This window comes from Rhipicephalus microplus, chromosome 4, assembly GCF_043290135.1.
Source record: "Rhipicephalus microplus isolate Deutch F79 chromosome 4, USDA_Rmic, whole genome shotgun sequence".
Taxonomy (NCBI): Eukaryota; Metazoa; Arthropoda; class Arachnida; order Ixodida; family Ixodidae; genus Rhipicephalus; species Rhipicephalus microplus.
In genome coordinates this window covers 157216744-157242133 of record NC_134703.1, presented here as the reverse complement: position 1 = coordinate 157242133, position 25390 = coordinate 157216744, and the positions used below count along the sequence as shown (strand labels likewise).

The 25390-nt window shown below is 47.2% G+C and overlaps 1 protein-coding gene across 4 annotated transcripts in view; it reads right to left on the bottom strand.

Annotated features, from left to right (window-relative positions):
* LOC119172443 (venom metalloproteinase antarease-like TtrivMP_A) overlaps positions 1-25390 on the bottom strand; it is a 182760-nt gene that overhangs the window by 137504 nt on the left and 19866 nt on the right. For all 4 annotated transcript variants that reach the window (XM_075893807.1, XM_075893806.1, XM_075893809.1 and 1 more), the window contains exon 4: positions 1776-1899. In XM_075893807.1, the coding sequence (XP_075749922.1) occupies positions 1776-1899 (124 nt within the window). The remainder of the gene's footprint in view (positions 1-1775; positions 1900-25390) is intronic.

Sequence of the window (25390 nt, the reverse complement as noted above, 5' to 3'; positions counted from 1 at the left end):
ATATTCATGACATGCATGTCATGTAACAACCTGAATACGTGCCACGCTCTTGAGACACTCGCGGCCGTTTCACTAGCGTCACATAGACCAAGTTTGGTTTTATGGTACGTGAATGGATGACGAAGGTATATGACTGGTGAAAACATGATAATAATGAGATGCGTGTCATGTAATGACATGACTACATGCTACGGTCATGATGCGCTAGCGGTCATTTCGCTAGCTTCCCTTATACCAAATTTGGTAGTGCAGGGCGTGAATGGATGACGAAGCTATGATACTGGTGCAAACATGATCAACATGAGGTGCGTGTCATGTAACAACAGGACTACATGCTACGCTCATGATGCGCTCGCGACCACTTCACTAGCTTCACATTTATTAAACTCGGTATTACGTGACGCAAACAGACGACGTAGGTAAATAACATACCCGCCAAACATGATAATCACGATATGCGTGTCATGCCACACTGTTGATGCGCTCGCGGCCGTTTCGCTAGCTTCACAAGTGTCAAATATTCTATTACGTGACGTCAATGGATAACGAAGATATGTGACTAGTGCAAACATGATAACCATGAGATGCATGTCATATGAGAACAAGACCACATACCACAGTCAAGGCGCCAATACATTTCGACGTGACGCGGTGCGCGTGCTCGCCGGTGTTCATTCGTCGCATCACGCCGGCGATGCCATGCCAGGCGCCAGTCTTGCCATATACTCGCAGATGCTGGCCGTGCTGTGTTGCTTTTACGCATGCGCGTTTCAGCGTGTCCAGCGTCCCTTTGTTACGAAAAGAGGGGGACGAAGTGCTGTCCGGGTAACGCATCGGCGAAAAATGCAGCACATCGCATTTCGCGCCCGTTGGCATCGGGCCGGGCCAACGGACGCTGGTTGCCCCTCCTGGCGTCAGGCTATAGAATGCTCGCGTTTTGCTAACGCAGCGTCGCTGTGCCCAGCGTGCGCGCACGTCAACGCTACATTGGAGTGCATTGGGTCCTTTATGATGCGCTCGTGGCCATTTTGCTAACTCAACATATAGTAAATTGGGTGTTACGTGACGTCAATGAATGATGAAAGTATATGAATGGTGCAAACATGATAATGCTGACAAGCGTGTCATGCAAGAAACTGACAACATAGCACGTTCATAGCGTGCTGGCGGCCGCTTCGCTAGCTCCACATATAGTAAATTCGATATCACGTGACCTGAAAAAGTACGAAAGTAAACGACACATCCACATGATAATCATGACATGTAGGTCACGTACCGCATCATTTACCTCTACCTCGTAATATTGCTGATTTTATAGTGACATATCAACCTTTCTCATTCGTGCATCGCATATCATCGATTCCCAATGTACGTGGGATCTGCCACTTTTTTTTTACATTCTTTTGGTCAATGCAGCCGATGTAAGCTCTTCTTAGCGCTCACTTGTTGAAATTACCCATACGCCCTCTCGCCGTTTCTGGGTACATATGAAACGTCAATCACCTGTGGCTCACAACCGCACACCAATGGCACATACCTGCGGCGGGTACGTGTCGCTTGGCACGAAGTGTTTGACGACGGGATTGTCACATTGTGAACAGCGAGTCGTTATTGTCGAAGCATCATACCCTCCCATACCAAATTTGGTTTACTTTAAGGGAGTAATCACGAGAGCACCCTGACGTAGGCGAACAGATAGATATATAGATGACAAAAATGCTCGTAGTACGTAAAAAAGTTCTTCTCGTTCAATATTCAAGACAAGTGTTGCTCACCCGCTCTGCTGAACTCTCCTTTCAATGGTTCCACTTCAAAAATTTTATGCATCATCTGACCTTCGCCGGAACGTTCCCTTTCTGGCAGAGGCCTGATTCGCAAATGGTCGTTGATAATTCCCTCCTATAAAAAATAAGCACATTAGATTTGTTTGCCGTTGGTGTCGACCTTTTCGGGATATATCTTTTTATAACCAATAAACACCAACGTCATCCTAAGCTGTGTTTTCTTGAATTACATTTGGAACACATACAAAAACAAACGATCTAAGCGAAATTGCATTTCACCAAGAAGTACCATCGTGTTATTTTTCTGCTTCAGTAGATCAGTACCTAAGTAATATGTAGGCATGTCTTTCCCGGCTCAGCAAAAGGCTACCTTTCCACATACCACATAAGAAAAAAGCTGATAGGAAAACGTAAGCTAACAACAAATTAGCGTCAAAGTCTTGGCTAGCTTGGCCAGCTTCAAGATTACGGCCGTTCCCTCACTGGCTGAACACCAGTGACCGAAGCACGCAAATCTACGGAAACAACACAAACATGCTTCACCGACAACGGCTTCTTAACACAATGAACAAATTAAAAGTGGTTGCAGGCCACGAAAGGTTCCTTCAGTTTTGGTTGCTGGACGCCTGGTTTACGTTTAGACTATTCTGTCCTGAATATTCTGGACAGTCTTCGGGGCTAAACAAATGCTGTACGCAGCTTTACTAGGTCCCTGATAACTTTTTCGTAGGCATCAAACAACCTTCACGGCACGGGTGTGCAGTAGCCCTACAATTATTACGTACTTTACTAACAATGCAAGCGTTTTAGTAGGGGTCACAAAGCATATGCAGAGTTACATTATTGCGGTGAAATTGGAGTGCTTCAAACAGGTAAATGTAACCACCATAATTGCTTCTTAGTAATTGAGTCAATTCAATGTGAGTGTCCCTCAACTTTACAATGTAAGCGGTTGCAAGTCTTGCTTTGGCATTACTTGGTTTGCCATCAGAAATGTTCCTGCAATATGTGGGTGACATTGCTGTGTGTTTTTCTTACATAACGAGATGCTCGAAGTTTTACTCGATAGGCTTAACGCATACGGATGGAGAGAAATAAGGTGAGAAACAGGAATACATTTTATCAGGCAAATTTCTTTTTGGGAAGTGATTCGAAGTTGCTAACACACCATCAAGAGGCTAGCACAGTAAAAAGAGCACGGAAGTTTATAAGAAGGGTAAGCTAGAAAAAGAAGAACACATGTGATGGCAAAAAAGAGTAAGCAGAATTGACGAGGAAGCCATAATAGGACAAAAAAACACCTATCAAATAAAAGGTAAACAAAAGGATGTTCCACACGAAAAACTTGTTAACATTGAGGCTGAAAGGCTGGACGCGCCTTACGCAAGCATGCACCATGCCTTTGACCGGGGTTAGTTTCTATCATTACTATCCTGTGTGTGTTTCTGCTCCCTGTTGAAGCTACCAACTAGCCTGCACGCAAGTTAAGGCATGCAGTTGTGAGTGGTAAGGATGTTCTTCAGAAAGAAGCCTTGCGTAGTGTTTTGTACAAGTTCTCCTGTGCTCTTTGAGAAAGCAATTGCATAGCACAGATCACCAACTTTTAACAACGGCTGCGCCAGCATGAGAGTAATGCAAGAAAATTGGGCAAATCTCGAATAAGGTTTTCAGAAAAGCGCCATAACGAAGAGGAACGGTTTCAAAAAGTAGGCGCGAAGAAGACCATAGACAAAAAAGAACACACACACGCACACGCACACACGCACACACGCGCACACGCACACACGCACACACACACACACACACACGCGCGCACGGGACTACAAGTGCAAGAGTATTCATTCCAAGAAAAAAACGGGTGATAATTATGCAAACAGTGTTGTCCCATTTCATTGCTGGGCAGTCAAGTTCAGATGCCGCTGCTCTTTCGAAGATACGGAGGCCACACTCACGAATCAATCACCAAATTCAATACCTTTTTGCCCACATTATTAGTCGATTTCACTTGTATGAACCCTTGGCAATCACGGAGCACGTGCGAAAACTCGGTAAACATTTTTAATCTCTGCAATGAATCGCCAGGTGACACTCCCTGCCATGTACTCATTGTGGCAATGATGTCAGGACCTGTCGTTTAGGAACTTCTCCGTTTCGCCGACGTACTTTTTCCCTCAAGACAAGGGAACATCGCAGACCACACCAGACGAATACTTGACATTTCTTTTCGTGGTTTACAGAACAAGCTGGAACTTTTCGGAGGCAACACTTTGTCATTTTGCTAAGTTTGGACATTTTGAAAACTACAGAGAACATTCCTTTTACATCTGCTGGCTTAGCACACTTCTTCAAATTATGGGACACACAATGGGAACATACGGTACCAAAGACCGCCTTTTTTTAACACGAATTAGATCTTGGTCCGATTGGCGGGTTCGCGATGTTTTCAGGATTGTTTCAACTACCGAACTCGGCACAACTTGCAGAAAGCCTGCCTCCTGCATATGGTTTATATGCTTGTAATAATTTCCGCTACACGATGGGAACAGAGCTTGAAAACGTTAAGCAAGCAAAGGTGGACGATACTGCGCCTAACAAGCTCAGAATGACAGGAGCTAAATCGTTGCAGCTCTTTTTTTGCCGGTATCATCACTCCCGAAACTAGTTGACCAATCAGTTTTTCTTTGTGCTAACTAGTCGTTTTTATAGCTCTCGTTTTTGTTTTTTAGCGTAAGCTACACTTACCGAGGTTCAGCAGTGTCGCGCGGTTTTCCCGAGTACTGTACTGCGCTTTCCTAAGAAGAAGTCCGGTGACAGGCACTCACCCCGTAGTTATTGACCCATTTCACTTACATGCATCTCTTGCAAACTACTGGAACATATCGTGGCTTCTCATAGTTACGATCACCTTGAATCGCACAACTTCTTCTTCTCCCATCAGCATGGCTTTAGAAAAGGCTACTCATGTGACACCCAGTTATTCGAATTCACGACTGACCTTCACTTTAATATGAACGCTAACGAACAAACTGATTGCCTCTTCCTTGATTTCGCCAAGGCATTCGATACTGTCCCTCATTGTCGTTTAATGTCTAAATTGGCCGCACTCCGTATTGATTCATTAATCCTGTCTTGGCTACGAAACTTCCTCTCTTCACGTCAGCAACTTACGGTGATCAACGACATTTCATCTAACCTTTGCGACGTCACATCCGGTGTTCCCCAAGGCAGTGTAATAGGTCCGTTACTTTTTCTAATATACATTAATGATTCGCCCGATAACCTTTCAACCACAGTTAGGTTGTTCGCTGACGGTTGCGCCATATACCGCAACATTAAATGCTTTATTGATCATTCCGCTCTCCAAAATGACCGTGACCTAACCTTCCAGTGGTGCGAAACTTGGCAGATGTCCCTTAACGCCTTTAAATGCAAGTTAATCTCGTTCACTCGAAAGCATAACAATTCAGCATTTCACTATAACATTAATAACGCCGTTGTGTCAGCTACAGCATCTTACAAATATTTAGGCGTTCACCTTACATCGGATCTATCCTGGACTACGCTTATAGCAGCTGTCTCATCAAAAGCATCTCAATCTCTCGGATATCTCCGCAGAAACTTGCGCAACGCTCCTTCTAACGTACGCGCATTATCATATATTACTTATGTTCGCCCACAGCTAGAGTATTCATCATCCACATGGTCACCATATCAGGATTACTTGGTACGTATGTTGGAAGCCGTCCAGTATAGGGCAGCGAGAGTCATATCCGGAAACTACGACTATCATTCAAGTATTACTCTAATAAAACAAGACTTTGCATTTCAGTCACTAGAAATACGCCGCAACATTGCTCTTTTATGTCTGTTTCATAGGTACATTTATAGTAACGAAATTCACTGTTTGCCACTTTATTCTCCTGCGCGCACTTCCCAGCGCATTCACGATGCCCGCAGTTTTATGCGCATTCATGGTCACACGCAAGCATTTAACTTATCATCACTACCTCAAGCCATTGCATATTGGAACGGCCTTCTGGATCATGTTGTATCCATTTGTAACCGTGAAATTTTTCGTGACAACCTGATTTCGTTGCACTCTAGTATTGTATAACGCCGTTACACCTTGATTTTTGTAATCTTTTATATATGTATATATTTTTTCGTCTGCTTTTCTCCTTTATTGTTATTTCGTTTGTATACTGATGCCGCCCTTACTGAATGCCCTTCAGTGGGCCTGTAAGGTATTTTGAATAAATAAATAAAGAAGTTACGTTGCACGGCGCATAGCTGGTCATTGGAAAGGCCTGGAAGCTTCTGGAGCACAGTCTAAGTGTCCTCGAGTGACGCGTCACTACTGCGCTGGGGTTTGACTCACGTGAGCTCGGTTGCTAATCCATTCGTCTGTCCATCTGTTTGTATCATGACGACTTGGTTGTAACGACCCCGCCGCGGTGGTCAAGTGGCTAAGGTACTCGGCTGCTGACCCGCAGGGCGCGGGTTCGAATCCCGGCTGCGGCGGCTGCATTTCCGATGGAGGCGGAAATGTTGTAGGCCCGTGTGCTCAGATTTGGGTGCACGTTAAAGAACCCCAGGTGGTCTGAATTTCCGGAGCCCTCCACTACGGCGTCTCTCATAATCATATAGTGGTTTTGGGACGTTAAACCCCACATATCAATCAACTTGGTTGTAACGAGGTTTACTGGCCGTGAACTTGGGAATGAACAAGCGCAACGGACCCGAAGATGAAGCGCACGTTGAAAGACGATGATGACTGTCAGCCAAAACAGGTGATCTTGATTGACTGCTGTCCAGATGAGGATGAAGCACATAAAATATGCCTACACTAATCCCCCCTCCCCCGTGAAAGCAGCAAGCCTGGCTGCTGCGGGCAGGTAGTCAAGGTGACGAGGAATGCTGTGGTGTGAAAAGCTTCATGCGGGAAACGAGTACAATTTCGGTGCTGCGGTAACGATGGTCAGTTGGCAAGGCAAGAGGCGTCACACGATAGTTGACAGGTGACGTCTGCTCTGAAACTACGTATGGGCCGATGAATCGAGGCCGGAACTTGTCGGACAGACCAGGTGTTCGAATTGGCGTCAATAGCAGCGCCTCGTCAACCGGTCGGAGTGATACCACATTATGAGAGGTGTCGTAGACGGTCTTCCTTGCTTGTTGTGTAGCTTCCGTGTTCATACGAGCGCGCTGACGGCACTGTGCAAGGCGAGAAATGTATTCTTCGCAGAAAGACGGTGATGCAGGGTCATTGCTGGTAAAGAAGCAAACGTCGATAAAGAAAGTAGGTGAACGTCCGTAAACGAGATAGAATGGTGAGTAGCCGATTGTGTGTTGAACAGTGGTGTTGTAGGCGAAACTGAGGAACGGTAGAAGTTTTTCCCAGTTTCTGTGATCCGGTTAAATGTACACGGCGATCATGTCGGCAAAGGTTCGATGAAATTTCTCGGTCAGGCCGTTTGTTTGAGGATGGTAGCTTAATGCCGTCTTGTGTGTAGTACCAGAAACGCGAAGAACTTCACCTAAAAGCTGTGATAAGAACACCGTTTCATGGTCCCCTGAAAGTACACGAGGAGCACCATGACGTAGAATTATGGCCCGAAGAATGAAGTCAGCAACTTCTGATGCTGAACCAGTAGCCACTGAAGTTGTCTCGGCGTAGCGTGTCAGATGGTCTACGGAGGTGACTATTCATCTATTTCCAGCGCCAGTAACGAGAAGGGGCCCATAAATATTGACACTGACGACCTCGAAAGGTGTTTTAGGGCACGTCATTGGCTGTAATTGACCAGAAGGAGGAGATGTAGGAAGTTTGCGAAGTTGGCATGGAGAGCAGGAACCTACGTACTTTGTACGCTGGTAGAAAGGCCAGGCCAATAAAAGCGGCTTTGAATGCGGTCGTGAGTTTTGTGAAAGCTGAGGTGGCCAGCAGTCAAATCGTCATCAAAGGCGTTAAGTACATGATGTCGAAAAGCACGTGGCAGAACAGGTACCCAACGTTGACCATCAAGATGATAAATGTGACGATACAGCAGACCGTCCTGAAGCTTGAAGTGCTCGAGTTGTCGACGAAGCCTTGCATTTGGTGGACGCGTAGCTCTTGAGAAGTGGTCTATAATGCGCCGACAGTACGGGTCAGCCTGCTGGGGAGAACTGAAGGGTTGGTCATTGTCAATTGGCGGCTGGTACAGCGAGGCGAGCGAGGTAACAGAACTTAGAGTCACGGCGGCACTGGTGTCGTTGGAGATGGCAGCTGGGGTGTCGAATGAAGCCGTAGGTAATGGGCAACGAGAAATAGCATCGGTGTCATGATGTTTTTTTTTTTCCCACTTATATAAATTATCTCAAACTGATACTCCTCTAAGCGTAGAATTCAACGACCCAAGCGTCCGGACAAGTTCTTCATTGTAAAAAGCCAGCATAAGGCATGGTAGCCCGTTACTATGGTGAATTAATGGCCATACAGATAAGAACGGAACTTTCGTATGAACCAAACAACAGCGAGGCACTCCTGCTCAGTGATGGTATAGTTCTTTTCGGTAGAAGTAATCAATCGGCTAGTGTATGCGATGATCCTTTCCCGGCCAGAGTAATCGCGTTGGAGGAGAACAGCTCCTATACCTTAACCGCTGGCGTCGGTATGTAGGAGTGTCGTGGCGGTGTCATCAAAATGCCAGAGTACAGGCTCTGACGTGAGAGCTTCCTCCAATAGGTCAAATGCTGACTGACATTATTCAGACCACTGAAAGGGGGCATTAAAAGCAAGTAGTTTGTAAAGTGGCGCAGCTTTCGTAGCGAAATTTTGTGTGAAACGATGAAAATAAGATGCGAGGCCAAGAAAACTTCGCAAATCCTTAGGTTTTGTGGGGAGTGGAAATTGAAGAACGGCAGCGATCTTTTCGGGGTCAGCACGAACACTGTCCTTGCTCAAAACATGACCAGAAACCTTGATGGATTTGGTGGCAAAACGGCATTTTTTGGTGTTACGCTGGAAACCCGCGCTGGCGAGCCATGTTAGCACACCATCAGAGCACCTCAGGTGCTGAGAAAACGTTTGCGAAAAGATGATAATGCTATAAAGGTAGCAGAGACACGTCTTTCACTTGAGACCACGCAGGACGATGTCGATCATGTGTTCAAAGATTGGGGGCGCATTGCAGAGGCTGAAAGGCACCGCGTTAAATTCATATAGTCCGGGGGTTGCAAATGCCATTTTTTCTTTGTCGTCATCGTGAATGCAAATTTGCCAATATCCCGAACGCAAATCAAGGCTTGAAAAGTATTCGGCACCTCGCAGTGAACCAAGGGCCTCGTCGATGCGTGGCATGGAGTATACGTCTTTGCGTGTGATGATGTTAAGTGCCCGGTAATAGACGCATAAGCGCACGGAGCCATCTTTTTCACACCAAAACAACAGGGGATGACCAAGGGTCAGTTGATGGACGAATATTTCCCATTGGAGCATGTCAGCGATGTTTTCCTTGATGATTTTTCACTCAGCGAGAGACATGCTGTACGGGCGGTGATGCACAATAGATGTTCCCTAGGTCTGAATGCGATACGCTGCAGTGGTAGTTTGGCCGAACGGCTCCAAGCAGGTGTAGAAAGATTCGGCATGTTTCGTTAACAAAGCAAGCATCTGCTGCGCCTGCATAGTTGTTAAGTCAGCACTGATAAGTGCTGTAAAGGGAAAGAACCAGGCTTACTCATAAAAGGGTCGTTGGTAAAGGCAGGTTTAAGTGGCGTGACGCTGACAGGCTCAGCATCCCATCCACAACACAGGCTACTGCAGTGCCCTCTGGCAGCAGAACTTTCTCCGGTGTTACATGCGTATCAATGACGAGTGTGGAGCCATGGTGAAAGCGTACGACACCTGACGCAAGGGCTATGCTTTTAGCGACGCAAGTAAAAGAAGGGGACACAAAGACGCCACTGTGGTCGATGTGCTTAAAAGTCAGGGCCACAATTCGCTCTTGATGTGGCGGTAGTTCCAGATCTTCGCGAGCGAACAGGCATAGTAGCTTGTAGACGACTTCGTCGCACATGGACTCCGTATTAGTAAGGTTCAGAGCCCATTCATCACAACATATACTGGCTGAAAAAGAATATAGGAAGTCTCACCCTAGAATTAGCTGGTGAAAGCACCGGGTAAGCACAGTGAACTGAATTTATTGCAGGGTGTCATCAATAAAAGCACGAGCAGTACAAAGAGCAAGAGAATGGCTAGTGTTCACCTGGGCTTTGACTAGAGTGGGTCCATTATAAGATGTCAATACTTTGTGTAGGCGTTTGCACAATTCATATCTAATCACAGAAACTTTAGCACCGGTGTCCACCAAAGCGTCCACGAGAACTCCTTCCACCATAACAGAAATCACGTTGAATGGGCGTGCTGAAAGAATATCAGTCCTACTGTCACATGCAGTTTTTCCTCCGAAAACTGCATCAATAAGTTTTCCGACCGATTGTCAGTGGTAAACGAGGCTGGCCGAAACGGAGAGGAGGAGCGACGAAAGAGCGAAGGTGATCAGTGCCGGCTTGAACGGTAAGTATTCCGCGTCTCAGTCAATGCGGGCGGAGATGGAGACTGCTGCTGTCCAGATGAATAACGTCGGCCGTCAGTCTCCCCACTGAAAAAGTCCTATTCGCGCATGTCGTACCTGCGACACTCGTCCTGCTGGTGCTTGCGGCAGAAGCGCGATATATTGGCCGCGTTATCTACAGTAAAATATTGGCCCCGTATCTGCATTTACTCTGCAACTGTCGTCGACAGACAATAATCTTGCATGTGAAGAGAGTGAACAAAGCATTTATTTGATGTTCTGCGCAAGAAAATTTGTTTATGGTATTCGGGAGGCGCTGCGTTAAAGAGCCTCGAGCGTGCAGCGGAGGCACGCGAGCACATCAAGTCACGTCGGATGGATGGATAGATATGGCTGTACCCTTTAGATCAGGCGGTGGCTAGCGCCCCTAAGCCGTAATACTTAATGAACCAAAAACTAGATTTATTTTTTTCTTTAAAAAGTGAGTTTGAGGATTCGTAATTTGCAGTGAAGGGTTTAATTTTCACTCGTGCCTTGACTTTAGCCACCTATCAGATAACCTCCTTCTATTTAAGTCTACCCGCTTAAAGTCTATTTTGCCCTCCCGGTCCCTAAACCCCAGTGCTTTGAAAAACTCTGCGGCATCATCCTGAACTATAGGGTGAAGTCCTTTACAGAACATTATCAAGTGTTCGGCAGTTTCTTCTTCCTCTCCACACGCACTGCATACTGTGTCTACCCCTTCGTATTTGGCCCGATATGTCTTGGTTCGCAGTACTCCCGTCCTGGCCTCAAACAGTACAGAACTACCCCGAATATTATCATAGATCGTTTCTTGGCAATTTCCTGCTTAAAACTTCAATAGATCTCTAGTGCGGACTTCTTAATCATGCCAATTCTCCACATGTCAGTCTCCGTTTCCTTCACTTTCTTCTTAACCGATAGTTTTTTTGGTTTGGCCACCTGCTGTTTTCCCCCATTTGCCCAACGCTCCTCCCCCATTTCTCTCAATCGCTTCTCAAATTTTATCTTGCTGCTAGTTTCCTGCCGTCAAATGATGTCCACCCCATATTACCTGGTACTTCCTGATTTGGTGTATTCCCGTGAGCTCCTAAAGCGAGCCTACCTATTCCACGCTGCTTAATTTCTGATCTTGCTTGAGCTTCTGATCTCATGCGCAAGACCACATTGCCGAATGTCAGCCCAGGAACCACGACTTCTTTCCATATTCCTTTCACAACATCATACCTATTGTAATTCCACAGTGCCCTATTTTTCACCACTGCTGCATTCCTGTTAGCTTTAGTCGTTACGTATATTTCATGTTCCCTCAGGTACTCGGTGCCATTGTTTATTCATACGCCCAAATATTTGTATTTATCTGTTATCTCTAGCGTGACCTCCTGTATTCTAAGCTCGCTACCATCGTTGTCATTGAAAATCATCACTGCTGATTTTTGCTTGCTGAATCTAAAATCTAACCTATCTCCCTCATTACCGCAGGTGTCCATCAATCTCTGCAAATCTTCCTTGTTGTTGGCCATTAGCACTATATCATCTACGTACATTAATGCTGATAGTGCCTGATCAATGAGTTTTTTCTTGTTTGACTAAAGAGAGGTTGAAGCCCAGTCCACTTCCCTCTAATTTGGCCTCTAATCCTTGTAGGTACATCATGAATAATAAGGGTGACAGGGGACACCCCTGCCTAAGCCCCAATTTTACCTCTGCAGGCTTGGATACCTGTTTTTCCCACTTTATAACTACCTTGTTACCTCTATAGATATCCTTTAAAAGATTAGTGACTACATGTTCCCCGCCTAGTGTGTCCAGTATTCCCCTCAGTTCCTCTTGAACCACGCTATCGTACGCTCCCTTGATAGCCAAAAATGCTAGCCACAGGGGCCTGTGTTACTTTTCTGCTATTTCGATGCACTGCGTCAGTGAGAACAGATTGTCTTCCAACCTCCTGTGTTTCCGAAACTCATTCAGCAGTTCCCCCAGCACCCCCTCATCCTCTATCCATGCCTGCAGTTTTTCCTTTATAATATGCATCGCCAGCCTGTAGACCACTGATTTCACTGTTATAAGACGGTAGTTGTTTATGTCAGCTTTGTCCCCCTTTCCTTTATAGATCATGCTCATCCTGCTGGATGGCGCTGGATGGCGCTGGATGGGCTGAGATGGCGCTCACGTCTCACGTCGCACGTGAGACGTGAGCGCGTGGCTCTGAGACGGGTGGTCGCGCCCCTCTCAGAGGTGATAAGGTGTAGAACTCAAGGTGACGGGTAGGTGCCACCACCGTCTCGTTTTAGCAAAGCGTTGGAAAGTCTCTCCTTTTCGTGCAGGCGTTGCACGGTCAGTGCAGCGGGGTAAGCGCTACAGTGCTTAAAATTAGTTATGTATGCCTTTTCTAGTAAAAGGCACACATGCAGAATATATACGTGTTGTTATGGTGCCCCAGACATGCGCAATATATGCTTGCAGAAGCATGAACGCTCCACCTTGAACAACACTGGTGGTCGCTGCGGATGGGGTCAGCTATTCCAAGTACCCGGTGCTGTTAAGCGTGGACAAACAGACAAATGTAAAGACAAACAGACAGACAGACAGACAGACAGACAGACAGACAGACAGACAGACAGACCACAATTTTAGCGTCGAAGGTCTCCAAGAAAGAATATCGTCTTTAACACATGTGCGAAACGGGGGTCAAAACGGGTAGTAGAGGGCGTTCGGTGCGCTGGGGATAGCGCACTCAAGTGGGCAGACAGAGGGTCGGCCGGCATTGGCCGGAAGTGGACTGGTGGTGCAGTAGCAATCGATGTGAACGATGGCAGCGGCAACGTACAGTTTACGTTGCGAGGAGGCGCGGCCGCCATTTGCGCGTACGTTGAGGGCTGGTCGGCGGAGGCTAGCGTGGGCTGGACCAGTGAACTATGTTTGTTCCTCCATAACGATGTCACGCAAGGCCATACTTGAAGGCTGTGTGACAGATGAAGAAGGTGGTGAAAAGCCCATTGATTAGAGTTCTTCGCATATGATCTCCCGTATCATGTCACGCAGGTCCTGGTATGTTGGGCGGTGTTCGCTATTGCCCGACTGAAGGCGAACAAAATCAAGTTCGTCGAGATGCTGACACGTAGGGTTGACGTCAGAGACAGTAGAAGGATTTTGGGCAACAAGAGCATTGTAGTCAATGCTTCCGATGCTTTTCAGGATGTGACGCAATTTGTCGACTCGAACATTGAAGAATTGACGCGCGGCAGAGCGCAAGAACATCCTCGATGTACGATGTGTTCGACTCGCCGGGATGTTGTTGGTGAGTATCTAGGGTTCTCTTTGCTAGAGCGGATCGAACGGCAGGTGTACCGAATACTTGGCGAAGCTGCTGCTTGAAGGCAGGCCAGTCGGCGAAGTCAATCTCATGGTTAAAAAACCATGTCTTGGCAACGCCCGTGAGATAAAGCGATACTTGGCGGAGCTTGTTAGAGTCGTCCCAGTAATTAGTTGCACTTACTCGCTCGTAGTTATCAAGCCAGTCATCCACATCTTCACCGCAGAGACCAGCAAAGATTGGAAGGTCACGCTGGTGGTTTACGATGTAAGGAGGAGGGGCTTGAGCGCAGGGATGGCAACAGAAAGGGCGTCCGCCCACTCACGTTGAGACATGTTGGCGGACTGAGGGTCGAAGCGGTGGCAGCGAGTAGGCGTTGTGAGGAGAGGACCGAGATCGTCAATCCACCTCCACCACTTATGACGACTCGGTTGTAACGAGGTTCATTGGCCGTGAACTCGGAAACGAACAAGCGCAACAGACCCGAAGATGAAGCGCACGTTCAAAGACGATGATGACTGTCAGCCAAAACAGGTGATGATGATTAACTGCTGTCCAGATGAGGATGAAGCACATAATGTATGCCTACAAAATGTACGTCAGCCCGTAGCGCACGCTCCGTATATCCTACCATAGCCGAGCTCGATGAAATGAATGTAGTGTCGGGACCATATACTCATAGGAGATCCTGATGCTATTATGAATGACTCTTCGAAGCGACTTCCAGCCTCGAACGCGTGGTCGCTGCTGGCGCTGCCAGCACCACTGTCACGGCGAAGTTGTCCAGCCCGGAGTCGTTTCCTGGGTTTTGCCAAGTACTGGACTCTCTGCAACGTGTCGCGGGCCGTGCTGCTGCCAGTCGCGCCACGCTCCAGTTGCCAGGCACAGGTTGTAGACTGCCAACCAACACTAGAATGGACCTCTCTGAATAGTTTTCGCTTGTCAATAAATGCTTAATCCACAATATTGCAGATGACTGAAGAGCTCAAGCCATTAAGCTGCGAAGCTCAGGCTACACAAACTTCTAGATGCAAAGCAGCTTTTGCCTGGGGTTGTGTCCGTCCTTCCATCACGCATCTTCTCCCTCACTGAGCATCACCTTCCCCTCCCGTATCCACTCCTACGCTCCCCTCGGTCTCCCAAGTCGGCGGGGAAGCCAGTGAAACACTTCCTCCATAGTCTGGCGTCCACACCTCCACAACGCATGCGCATCCCCCTCCTTCTTTTTTCCTCTCCTACGCTCTTCCTTCTCTTTCCCGAGTCGGCAGCGAACGCAACGAAACGCTCCCTCAGTACATATGCTGACATTGTGGCCGTTGGTCGTCGGCCTTGTGGCGTTAAACGTTTGAGAGAGCACGTTTGCTTCGGTTAGAGTGTGATCACGTTCGATGTACCTGGCATGTTAGTTTAGGAATTGGCTGTTTGTCAGTGATACAGCCATCGTCACCGGCAGTGGTTACCGGTAGTGTAAGTCAGGTAGAGATTCTGAAGGCTGGTCCACCTGCTTATGGTAACGTACATGCGTTTCTGTGAGAGCTGTTTCCCATCACCTCACTGCTTTGCATGTAAAAATGCTAAGACGCTTCTATTTAGCGAAATATGGTATATTTGTTTATAGCTGGCATAAATGCGGGTAACCCTTTTTTGCTTTGTCTAGCAGATCAATGATGTATACAGTGACAGCTTAAAACATTACCGATGCCTCTGTTATAGGCATCGATATAGCACGAAAGTAAAACATGGCCTCACAGAAATTTCTGAATGCTTACGTACACTGATATAAAAGAGCGTGCACATTGTCTGTGAGTGCTTTAAAGTGAATGCACTCAAGTTGACCCTTAGTCGTGCATTTACATCCAGATGAATGAATGGACAAACCATTATGGTAGGGGCAGAAGTGAAAGGGTGTTTCCTGTAGGGCAGACAGGCGCTGTGATTGCCAAAGCTTAAGGACACGTTCCGCATGGACTCTGCATTTTCACTTTGCTCCATCGCCACAAGTTGCCTTTTCATATCTGAAATGTAACTCACCGCTCGAAGAGGACTCCAGGCACTGTTGGAAATCAACACTACGCTCCGGCAAGTTTTTTGCTGCTAGAAGCGCACCATGTGCTACTTCACTACGCTGCCGTGCTTACCCTAACTCCGGCGTCACTGTGTCAAGACGCCCCCTTCCCGAGCGCGTCCCAGACAGGGAAATGGAAGTAGTCGTAACAGGAATGCCAATAACTGATGAGGAGCGGATAGACAGATCATGGTCACATACTAGATTGGCCGTGCAACGTGGATACCACCATCCGGATTCCCACCACCATGCACCCAGATGCGGTTGACAATGTGACCACCCGCACCCTACACGGCAAAACGACTCCTCGCCGTGCACGTCCACCGCCCGCTCCGAAGCGAAGCCCACTACCATGGTTACCACCGGAAGACTACAAAATAGCCGTGCGACCGCAGTGTTTATTACATCTAGCTGATTTGGGAACACCACGCCCCTCTGAAGCCTTATGGGCCGCTGGCGGTTTCGGCTCGACCGCAGTCATGTGCATCGACCATATGCGAATTCACCCGACCAGCAGCAGTGTTACTGCCAGCACGCCTGATGTGAACGATGCAAGAGCTTACCTAAAGATTACCCAACTGAAAACTGCCGACCAATTTTATGCCATGGCTGTGCATGCCTCTGCTATCGAGCACTCAGTTGGAGGCATATAGATAGTTCAATACGCATAGCTGCGAGAGTGATGATATCGTTTTTAACGAGCTTCGCATCCGCGATCCAACTACCGACATAGTAGGCGCCCGGTGACGGAGAAAGACCACACATTTCGTCTTAACCATTGCTTGTCATACCCTACGCAAGCGTCTTCGCAAGCTTGCTTTCACGCTGTGGATATTTCCCTTCAGAGAACGGGTAGAAACGTGCGTGAATTGCAGACAAACAGGTCATTTGACCAGCTTGTGTTCGAAAATGTAACATAGCTGTCATCGTCGTGGCGAAAGCCACCCGCAATCTGCTGACAGCAAAGAATTCACTTGCGTGGTGCAATGCCTCCGCTGTATAAAAACAGCAACCTAGCTGGCAGTTGCAACTCTTAAAACCAAGCTCTGAAATAGAAGCTTCCAGGAAACGACAAGAGCACCGACAAGGCAACTCGGCACTTTTCCGACTGCCATACCAAGAGTAAGTACTATTACCGACAATAAGAACTATCAAGAATATTTCCGACGCTTGGTGGAGAGAGCGCCACTGCTATCGGATCTGAGCATGGTGCCCATTCCCGATCATCGTCAAGGACCCGGGATAATCAAAACAGCCAACCAGTCGCCCCGCACGCAAAGAGCGTGTTGCCTGGCAGACGGACAAGCAGGGACAGTCACAGACACAATTCCTCGAAAACCAACACGTGAGGGAGTTGGCAGAACAGGTCAAACTATTGCAACAACAATTGGCTGCCGCTAACATTAAATGTAAACAATTGGAAAGCAAACAAGCACCCGCTAGCGCCACTATTACGAACAGTACCGAACAGATCGTGGCCTCTGTCACCCAATATAAAACACTGTCACAATGGACGTAGACATCTTCACGGACACGAAACATGAGGCTGCCAAACCAACAGCCGTAATTGCCACCGCAGACCCGAACGTCTCACATATCAATGATCGAATTGAAAGGCTAGAATCTCTGTTTGACAAATTGTCTAGGGAGCAAGCAAATGAAAGGTAAGAGTTTATTGAGAGTGTGGGTGCCCTTGGTATGACTCTCCCTAACCTTACAACTCGCTTAGGTTCCCTTCCCCTCTGACAGAGAGTGTAGCTGTGGCCGAAGTATTCACATCACAGACACCAATTATTTCGGCGCGAATTCCCTTGCAACCCACTGATAACAAAAGCCCCAATATGTCCACGACCCAAATTGTCAGGGCAACATCATATTAACGAAAAGATGACGAACGCGTCTAGCACGCTTTTCTGGCAGTGAAGTTCCAGGAGCTACCGCAGCGAAGGGGCAACTTTGCGATTTTCTCTCCAATACGTCAACCAGTCCCCTGATATAATTGCATTACAGGAGATAGGCTATTCTGCGAAATTGTCTGAATATGCCACCTGCAACGAATTTACTACTTCTGGTGAGTGACCGGCCACTGATCGCGAAATTCGAGAATCGTTCTTGATTCACAAGTTCAACAGTCTGTTATCCGGCATTAACGAATGCGTAGGCAAAGTATCATGCCTTTCTACGATGCCCTGACGTCCGAAATTTTGAGAAATATTTAAAGAAGCATCCCTGACGTATAATATACTTCCTAAAGGTTATCACATATTTATTTTTTTCATGCGTGATCCTCATCGATGGTGAATGTTACAAATGCCTTTTACATGCCTACAATCTTGTCTATTGTATTAAATTTTAATGGTTTGTAGTGTAGTCACGGCTGTTTCAAAGAATTTTTGTGACACTCACAGGCTGATCGCACTTGTTTTGTAATGACGTTCATGCTTGCCCATAAAAGCAGCCACATACTCGTATTTCTGGTAATCCTGACGAAGGCCGTGCCACGGCCGAAGCGTAGAGTAAACAATTATCAAATTTTCGTGCTCCTTTATTCATATATATATATATATATATATATATATATATATATTCATTTGATTTATTCACGTACAGACGATCTGGAAGGCCGACGAATGACGTCAGTAATCCGAAAATCTAAGCAAGCGCGAGCTCGGGTAACGCGTGTATATCGCCAACGCTGTGGATTGCTTTGCTTTCTGCTTTGTCGTCGTCTCGCATTGTTCCCTACAATACCCTTCGGTAAAAAAGTTGTCATTCTGGCGACTTAAGGCATAGTCACTATATTGGAGTCATAATTAGGTTTCAGGCGAATAAGATGGACAATTTCTCTACTACGATAATGTAAGTACGTAAGACGGTGTCATCAGCTCAATCTCATAATTTACTGGTGATGTACGGGCGAGAATGCGGTAGGGATCGGGTATGGCGCCAGTTAGTTCAACGAAAAGCCAGCTGTACTTAGCGGAATCCAGAGCCGAACGAAGGCACCAGTCGTGAAAGTAAAGAGAGGTCGGTCAGTGTCGTGCCGTAGCTTATAGTGGCCTTCGTCCTCGGTTGCCAGGGAACGGGCCAATTGTCTGCCATCTCCGGTGTACCTGGCGACATCAGAAATTGCGGTGTTCTGAAGTGAGTGAGGCGTACAAGGGAGGATAGTGTCTAACGTGCACGATGGTTCGCGTCCGTGCAAAAGAAAAAAAGGGGTAAACCCTGTGGTAGCGTGCCAAGTGGTGTAGTATGCATACGTGATGAATGGAAGGACGGTGTCTCAAATAGTCAGGTCTGAAGCAGTGTGTATTGTCAGCATATCACCAAGATTGCGATTAAAGTGTTCTGTGCGATCATTCGTCTGCGGGTGATATGCTATTGTTATGCTATGAATCATGCTGCACTGAGCGAGCAAAGCTTGAATGGTGTCAGACAGGAAAACACCCGCCCTGTCACTCAAAAGTTCGCTGGGAGCACCGTGGCGAAGAACAAAGTCGTGCAAGATGAAAAACGCAACTTCTCTTTCGGTTGCTGCGAGTAGTGCTGTGATCTCCGCGTAACGCGTGAGGTGGTCGACACCGACAATTATCCACCTATTTCCAAAACACGACGAGGAAAGTGGTCCGTACAAGTTGACACCAACGCAGTCAAATGGAGCGCTGAACAAAGCAGAGGCTAAACTGTACCGGCCCGGCGTTGAGGTGGCACTTTGCGTCTCTGGCATGCAATACAAGCACGTACGTACTTGCGAGCAAATGTGTACATGCCGCGCCAGTGGTAGCACTGACGCAGACGGTTGCGCGTTTTTAGAGCACTCGCTTAAGCGCTTTGCGGGCAGTTGTGGAAAGGAGTACAGATCTCCGAGCACATGTTGTTGGGTATCACTATCAGCCGCCTCCGACCTTTGACTTATAACTCCGCCAACAGAACAGGTCATCTCGAATAGGGAAATCTGTGGCTTGACGACGGATGGTTCTTGAGACCGTATGAGCTAACCAATCTGACAGAAAATCATGGAGTTGATATATCCACGCATATTTGCGTTGCTCCGATGTCATGTATGCGAAGCCAATAGCTTTTATGAAAGCTGAAGAGCGTGTCGAGGAGGTTTAGTCAGCCGGTAGTGATGAGCAGGATAGCGAATAAGCGTCGGAGTGCTTGCGATCGCGTTGGTATACAACATGAATCTCGCATTGCTGTAGTCAAAGTGCCCAGCGACCGAGGCGTGCCGATGGATCTTTGAGCGATGACAACCAACATAGAGCGTGGTGGTCCGGGATGACTTCCAAAGGATGGCCATAAAATTATGGGCGGATCTTCGCCAAAGCTGAGATAATTGCGAGGCACTCTTTCTCAGTGACGGAATAACTACACTCGGTTTTCTTGATGGTTCGACTCGCGTAAACGTCCACGTATTCTTGGTAGCCCGGTTTTCTTGGAGCCAATACTGCGCCTAGACCGACACCGCTGGCAACGGTGTGTATCTGCGTGGGCACATCAAGGTCAAAATGGTGTAGTTTTGGAGGTGATAATAATAACCACCGAAGCGTGGTAAAAGATTCATCGCACTCTTTTGACCAGGCCGAAATGCGTTTGGAAGTTGTCAGCTGGTTGGTGAAAGGCGCGACGATGAAAGAGAAGTCGGGCGCAAATCGACGAAAGTAAGAGCGCAGCCCGACAAAACTTCGAAGCATTTTAATGAAATTAGGCTTCGGATAGTGGGTCCTGGTGCGGAGTTTCACCGGATGCGCGAGAACAGCCTCCTTGCAGACGACGTGACCCAGCATAATGAGCTGGCATGCTAGCAAATTGGCACTTATTGATGTTAAGTTGGAGACCAGCAGAGGTGAGAAACGTGAAAATTGTACAAAGACGAAGAAGGTGAGTCGAAAAGCCGCGAGACAAAACGATGATATCGTCAAGGTAGTAGAGCCACGCTTTCCGCTTGTAGCCGCAAAGAATGGTGTCCATTATTCGTTCGAAGGTAGCTGGGGTGTTGCAGAGTCCAACATCATGACGTTAAACTCATACAGCCTATCAACTGTGACAAGTACAGTCTTCGATCGGTCATGGTCAGCCGTTCAAACTTTCCAATAACCCGACAGTAAAGCCAAAGAGGGGAAATATTCTGCTCCTTTCAAGCAATTGAAAGCATCATCGAGGCATGGCAAAGGGTACAAGTCACTCCAAGTTATCTTATGAAGCCGGCGGTAGTCAACAAAGAATCAAATAGACCCATTCTTCGTGGCACAAGCACAACAACGGACAACCAAGAGCTCTGCGATGACTGGATGACACCATGCTTGAACCTATTATTGACGTGTTCATTGATAATACGTCGCTCTTACTCTGAAACTCAGTATCGTCGTCGACGTAAGGAAGCATGGGAACCGGTGTCAATGTGGTGGGTGATGTTCACTGTGCGACCAAAGATGATTCAGCCCAATCGAAGCAAGAGTGGAACTCTCGAAAAAGGAAAAGTTTTCGGGTCGTTGTGTTGGTGAGAGCTCAGCGGCCACAGAAGGGTGTAATGTCTGGCGTGGGTAGTTAGGTGCAGTTGGCTTTCAGCGAACTCCAGAGGACACAGGAGGACAACGTCTTGTATGCTGTCCAAACATTATTCGCCAAGTAGGGTGGCCTGTGATGATAGCGAATTCACAATAAGCATGCTGATACCCCAGGATTCCACGGTGCTACTAGCATGCACCGCCTCGAGAGAGGTCACGATAGGCTACGGCGGTGAAGAAATACGTCACACGGAGTAAACAAAATAGTTCAGGCAGGAACGGCCACACAGGTCAGGGCTAGAAGGGTGGATGTGTTCGGTGCTATTGTTGTGTCTGCAGCAACGACAAGTTTGTAAGCTTTGGGAAGGGAATCCTCCTAACAAGAAGTTGGGAGTGGTGTAAGGGCAACTTCTGCACGTGAGCAATCTTTGATGACCGATGTCGCAAAAAAAGCCCCATCCAGAAATGACTTCGTGGGAGCAAGACGCAAGCACAAAAAATTCAATGACATGAAGTTCAATAAACAATAGTATCGGGCCAGGTGGTAAGGATACATCTTGCTAGGTAGCGCAGCCACATTACACAGAACACGCAACACAAGCGCTTAACTTCAACTAAACGTTTATTGCAAACGTCAGAGTTTATGAAGGGGGTGAAAAGAGAAAAAATAAGAGGTAGACAACAAAATGCACACGTGCCAGTCCCATACATTACTACCGTTATGGTCTATCACCCCATCTAAAAAACATATTTCTTTCCGCGTGAGCGAGATAGAGGGTGCACTAACAAACTCAAAATCATCGTGTGTCATTTCCGCCGCTTTTACTATCAAACGGGTTAATGAATCTCTGTCCCGATATAACACGCACGTGTTATCGAAATAAGGCACACAACCGCACTCCTTACAATGGATCGACAAGTGATCATTGGTGGTACCCTTGTGAACTTTATTGTAGTGCTCTTTTAGCCTCTCAATAATGCATCTTTCAGTTGTTCCCACATAAACAAGACCACATGACAAAGACACTCTGTAAACAACCGACTGTGCACACTCAACATATTTATTTCGATGCTTAATTTAGCATAGTTTCTTTTCTTTTTAAACAGGAAAAGTTTTGTAACATATTCTGGACAGTTTTTCAGGAGCAGACATGACCACTCGAACGCCCACCTTCTTACCAATCTTTTTAAGATTGTGTGCCACACTATGGATATATGGGACAACAGCCGTTTTACGCTGCTGCAGGGAAGGGTTAACACGCTGCCTATTTTGTTTCTTTAGGTCCCTATGTAGCGATTAAGTGGCGTTTATAACCATTTGTTGCGGGTATCTTGCTGCCTTCAGTCGCAAAACCTGTTGCTCAAAGCTCTTCTTCATGAGGTGAAAACAGCAGTTCTTCAACGAATTCATAAAGCCAACGAGTTTGTTGGCTTTATGAGCCCAGAAGCAAAAATCCATTGTTGCCTTTCTCTTCTGCTCATACAAAAGTAGTGAAGAGGTTTGTGGCACGAATGTCCTTTTTATTTCGTTGAAGAAGTCCTGTTTTCACCTCATGAAGAAGAGCTTTGAGCAACAGGTTTCACGACTGAAGGCAGCAGGTAAAGCGCAACGATTGGTTATAAGCGTCGCCTAATCTCTACATAGGGACCCAAAGAAACAAAATAGGCAGTGTAATAACACTTCTCTGCAGCAGCGTAAAACGGTTGTTGTCCCCTATATCCATAGTTTGGCACACAATCTTATAAATATTGGTAATAAGGTGGGCGTCCGAGTGGTCATGTCTGCTCCTGAACAACTGTCCAGAATATGTCACAAAACTTGTCTTGTTTCGAAAGAAAAGAAAGGATGCCAAATTAAGCATTGCAATAAATATGCTGAGTTTGCACTGTTGGTTGTTTACAGAGTACCCTTGTCATGTGGTCTTGTTTATGTGGGAACAACTGAAAGATGCATTATTGAGAGGCTAAAAGAGCACCACAATAAAGTGCACAAGGGTACCATTAGTCCCTTGGCAATCCATAGTAAGGAGTGTGGTTGTGTGCCTTATTTCGATAACACTAGCGTGTTATATCGGGACAAAGATTTATTAACCCGTTTGATAGTAGAAGTGGGGAAATGACACCCGATGATTTTGAGTGTGTTAGTGCACCCTCTATCTCGCTCACATGGAAAGAACCTTGTTATTTGGATATGGTGATACACAATAACGGATAGTAGTGTACAGGACTGGCACGTGTGCTTTTTGTTGTCTACCTTGTATTATTCTGTTTCTCTTTTCACCCCCTTTATAAACTCTGACGATTGCAATAAACGTTTAGTTGAAGTTAAGCGCTTGTGTTGTGTGTTCTGTGTAAAGTGGCTGCGCTTCCTAGCAGGATGGATATAAAGTTCACCTTGGATAGTGACACGTGCAGCACACACACCTGAAAGTTCTATGCACTGCGAGTTGGCTATGCGGAGCATCGGGCGCGAGAGAGACATCGTCACATTTTTCATCTAGCGCCATAAGGTCTCGAAGATTATGTAAAGGGTGGCCCCTGTGTCAATAAGCACGTGTGCAGGGGTCCCCTCAACATTGACGTCGATAACGTTTGCGGCTAAAGCAACGGAAGCCTTGAGCAATTCGACTGGTACGCAGCTGTTGCATCCGGAGCTGAAACGATCAGTTTCCCTGTTCCGTAGCAGGTCGGCGAGGCATAGCTGCCGGGAAGCGCCGTCAAGGAGAAAGTAGCTGATGGTTCACGTAGGGTCGTTGTCTGTCAAGGGTGAACCTCGATGGCGTCCTTGATGACGACGCAACCAGCCTACCCATGGTGTGACATGAAGGAGGAGCGTGACATGAAGCATATTGGCCTGTTGTCCGACGTCCTCCAAGCGTCTGAGCGTCGGTAAAATGGAGCTGAAGATTGCGCGAAGAGATACGGCGCAGCAATCAGGGTTGTAGGCCCGACATGAGGTGTGACGGCAGGTGGAGCATAAGGCATACTTGTTGTGTGGGGCGAGCAGTGTCGGCGGTGTACGTGAGAGGCACAATGACGCGTGGCTGCTGATGCATCGGTGGGAGGGGCTCAGCGACTTGGGTCCGAATGGCGTGTTGGAGGTCCGCAGCCAAAGCATGCATGGGCTTATGGGTCAGTGCTAGCAGCGACAGCTTGCACGCTACCTCTTCGCACACGAACTCCTAGATTGTCGAAAGCAGCGGCTTCTATCGGCAGGACGAGCAGGTAGGTGCTAGCTTACGAGCGTGCCTGGCGTCGTGAGGGCCTGACGAGCAATTGCTCACTGCCTACACAAATCGTCGAAGCTCTGACAGAGGGAGATGAGCAAAGCAATTTCGGGGGGATTCCTCGCGAGAAACATCTGAAAGACACTGCCCTCGGTACCTTTCATAATGTGCCTGATCTTTTTTTTGCTCATGCGTTGCAGAGCTGAGGGGGTTGCATAGATACAACTCATCTTAAATGTACCCCTTGAAGTTCTCGCCTGGTTGCTGCGCACGTTCATGTAAATGCTGCTCGGCTTGAAGCTCGTGCGCCGCACGTCGTCCAAAGCCGTTCATATAAGCAGTCTTGAATGCAGATCATGCAGGAATGTCAACTGCGTGGTTATTAAACCACAGTTGCGCGATGTCCGCGAGGTAAAACGTGACGCAGCCCAGCTTACTTGGGTCGTCCCATTTCTTACTTGCGCCGACTTGGTCGTACCTCGCCCACCAATCTTCGACATCTGATTCAGCGGAGCCGGTTAAGATAAGGGGATCTCGATGAGGACACACGGCACCACAAAAGACATGGACGGCCCAAGGTACCACCTGGAGAGGAGTCTCGGTGGCCATGTTGGTGTCACGAAGAGGGGGAAGTTTTTGAGAGCGAAGTTTCAGGTTCACACCAGAGTCCACACACCTACACCAGATGTCAGGCGATTTATTCAATACAGATGAACTGGAAAGCCGAGAAACGTCAGCAGACAGAGAAACGTGAGTATTAAAAAAATCAAATGAAGCGCTTGCTCGGGTCACGCGTGTATATCACCAACGCAATGGCTTGCCTTGCTTGCTGCTTCGTCGTCGTCTCGAATTGTTCCCTTCCCCAACAATATATATATATATATATATATATATATATATATATATATA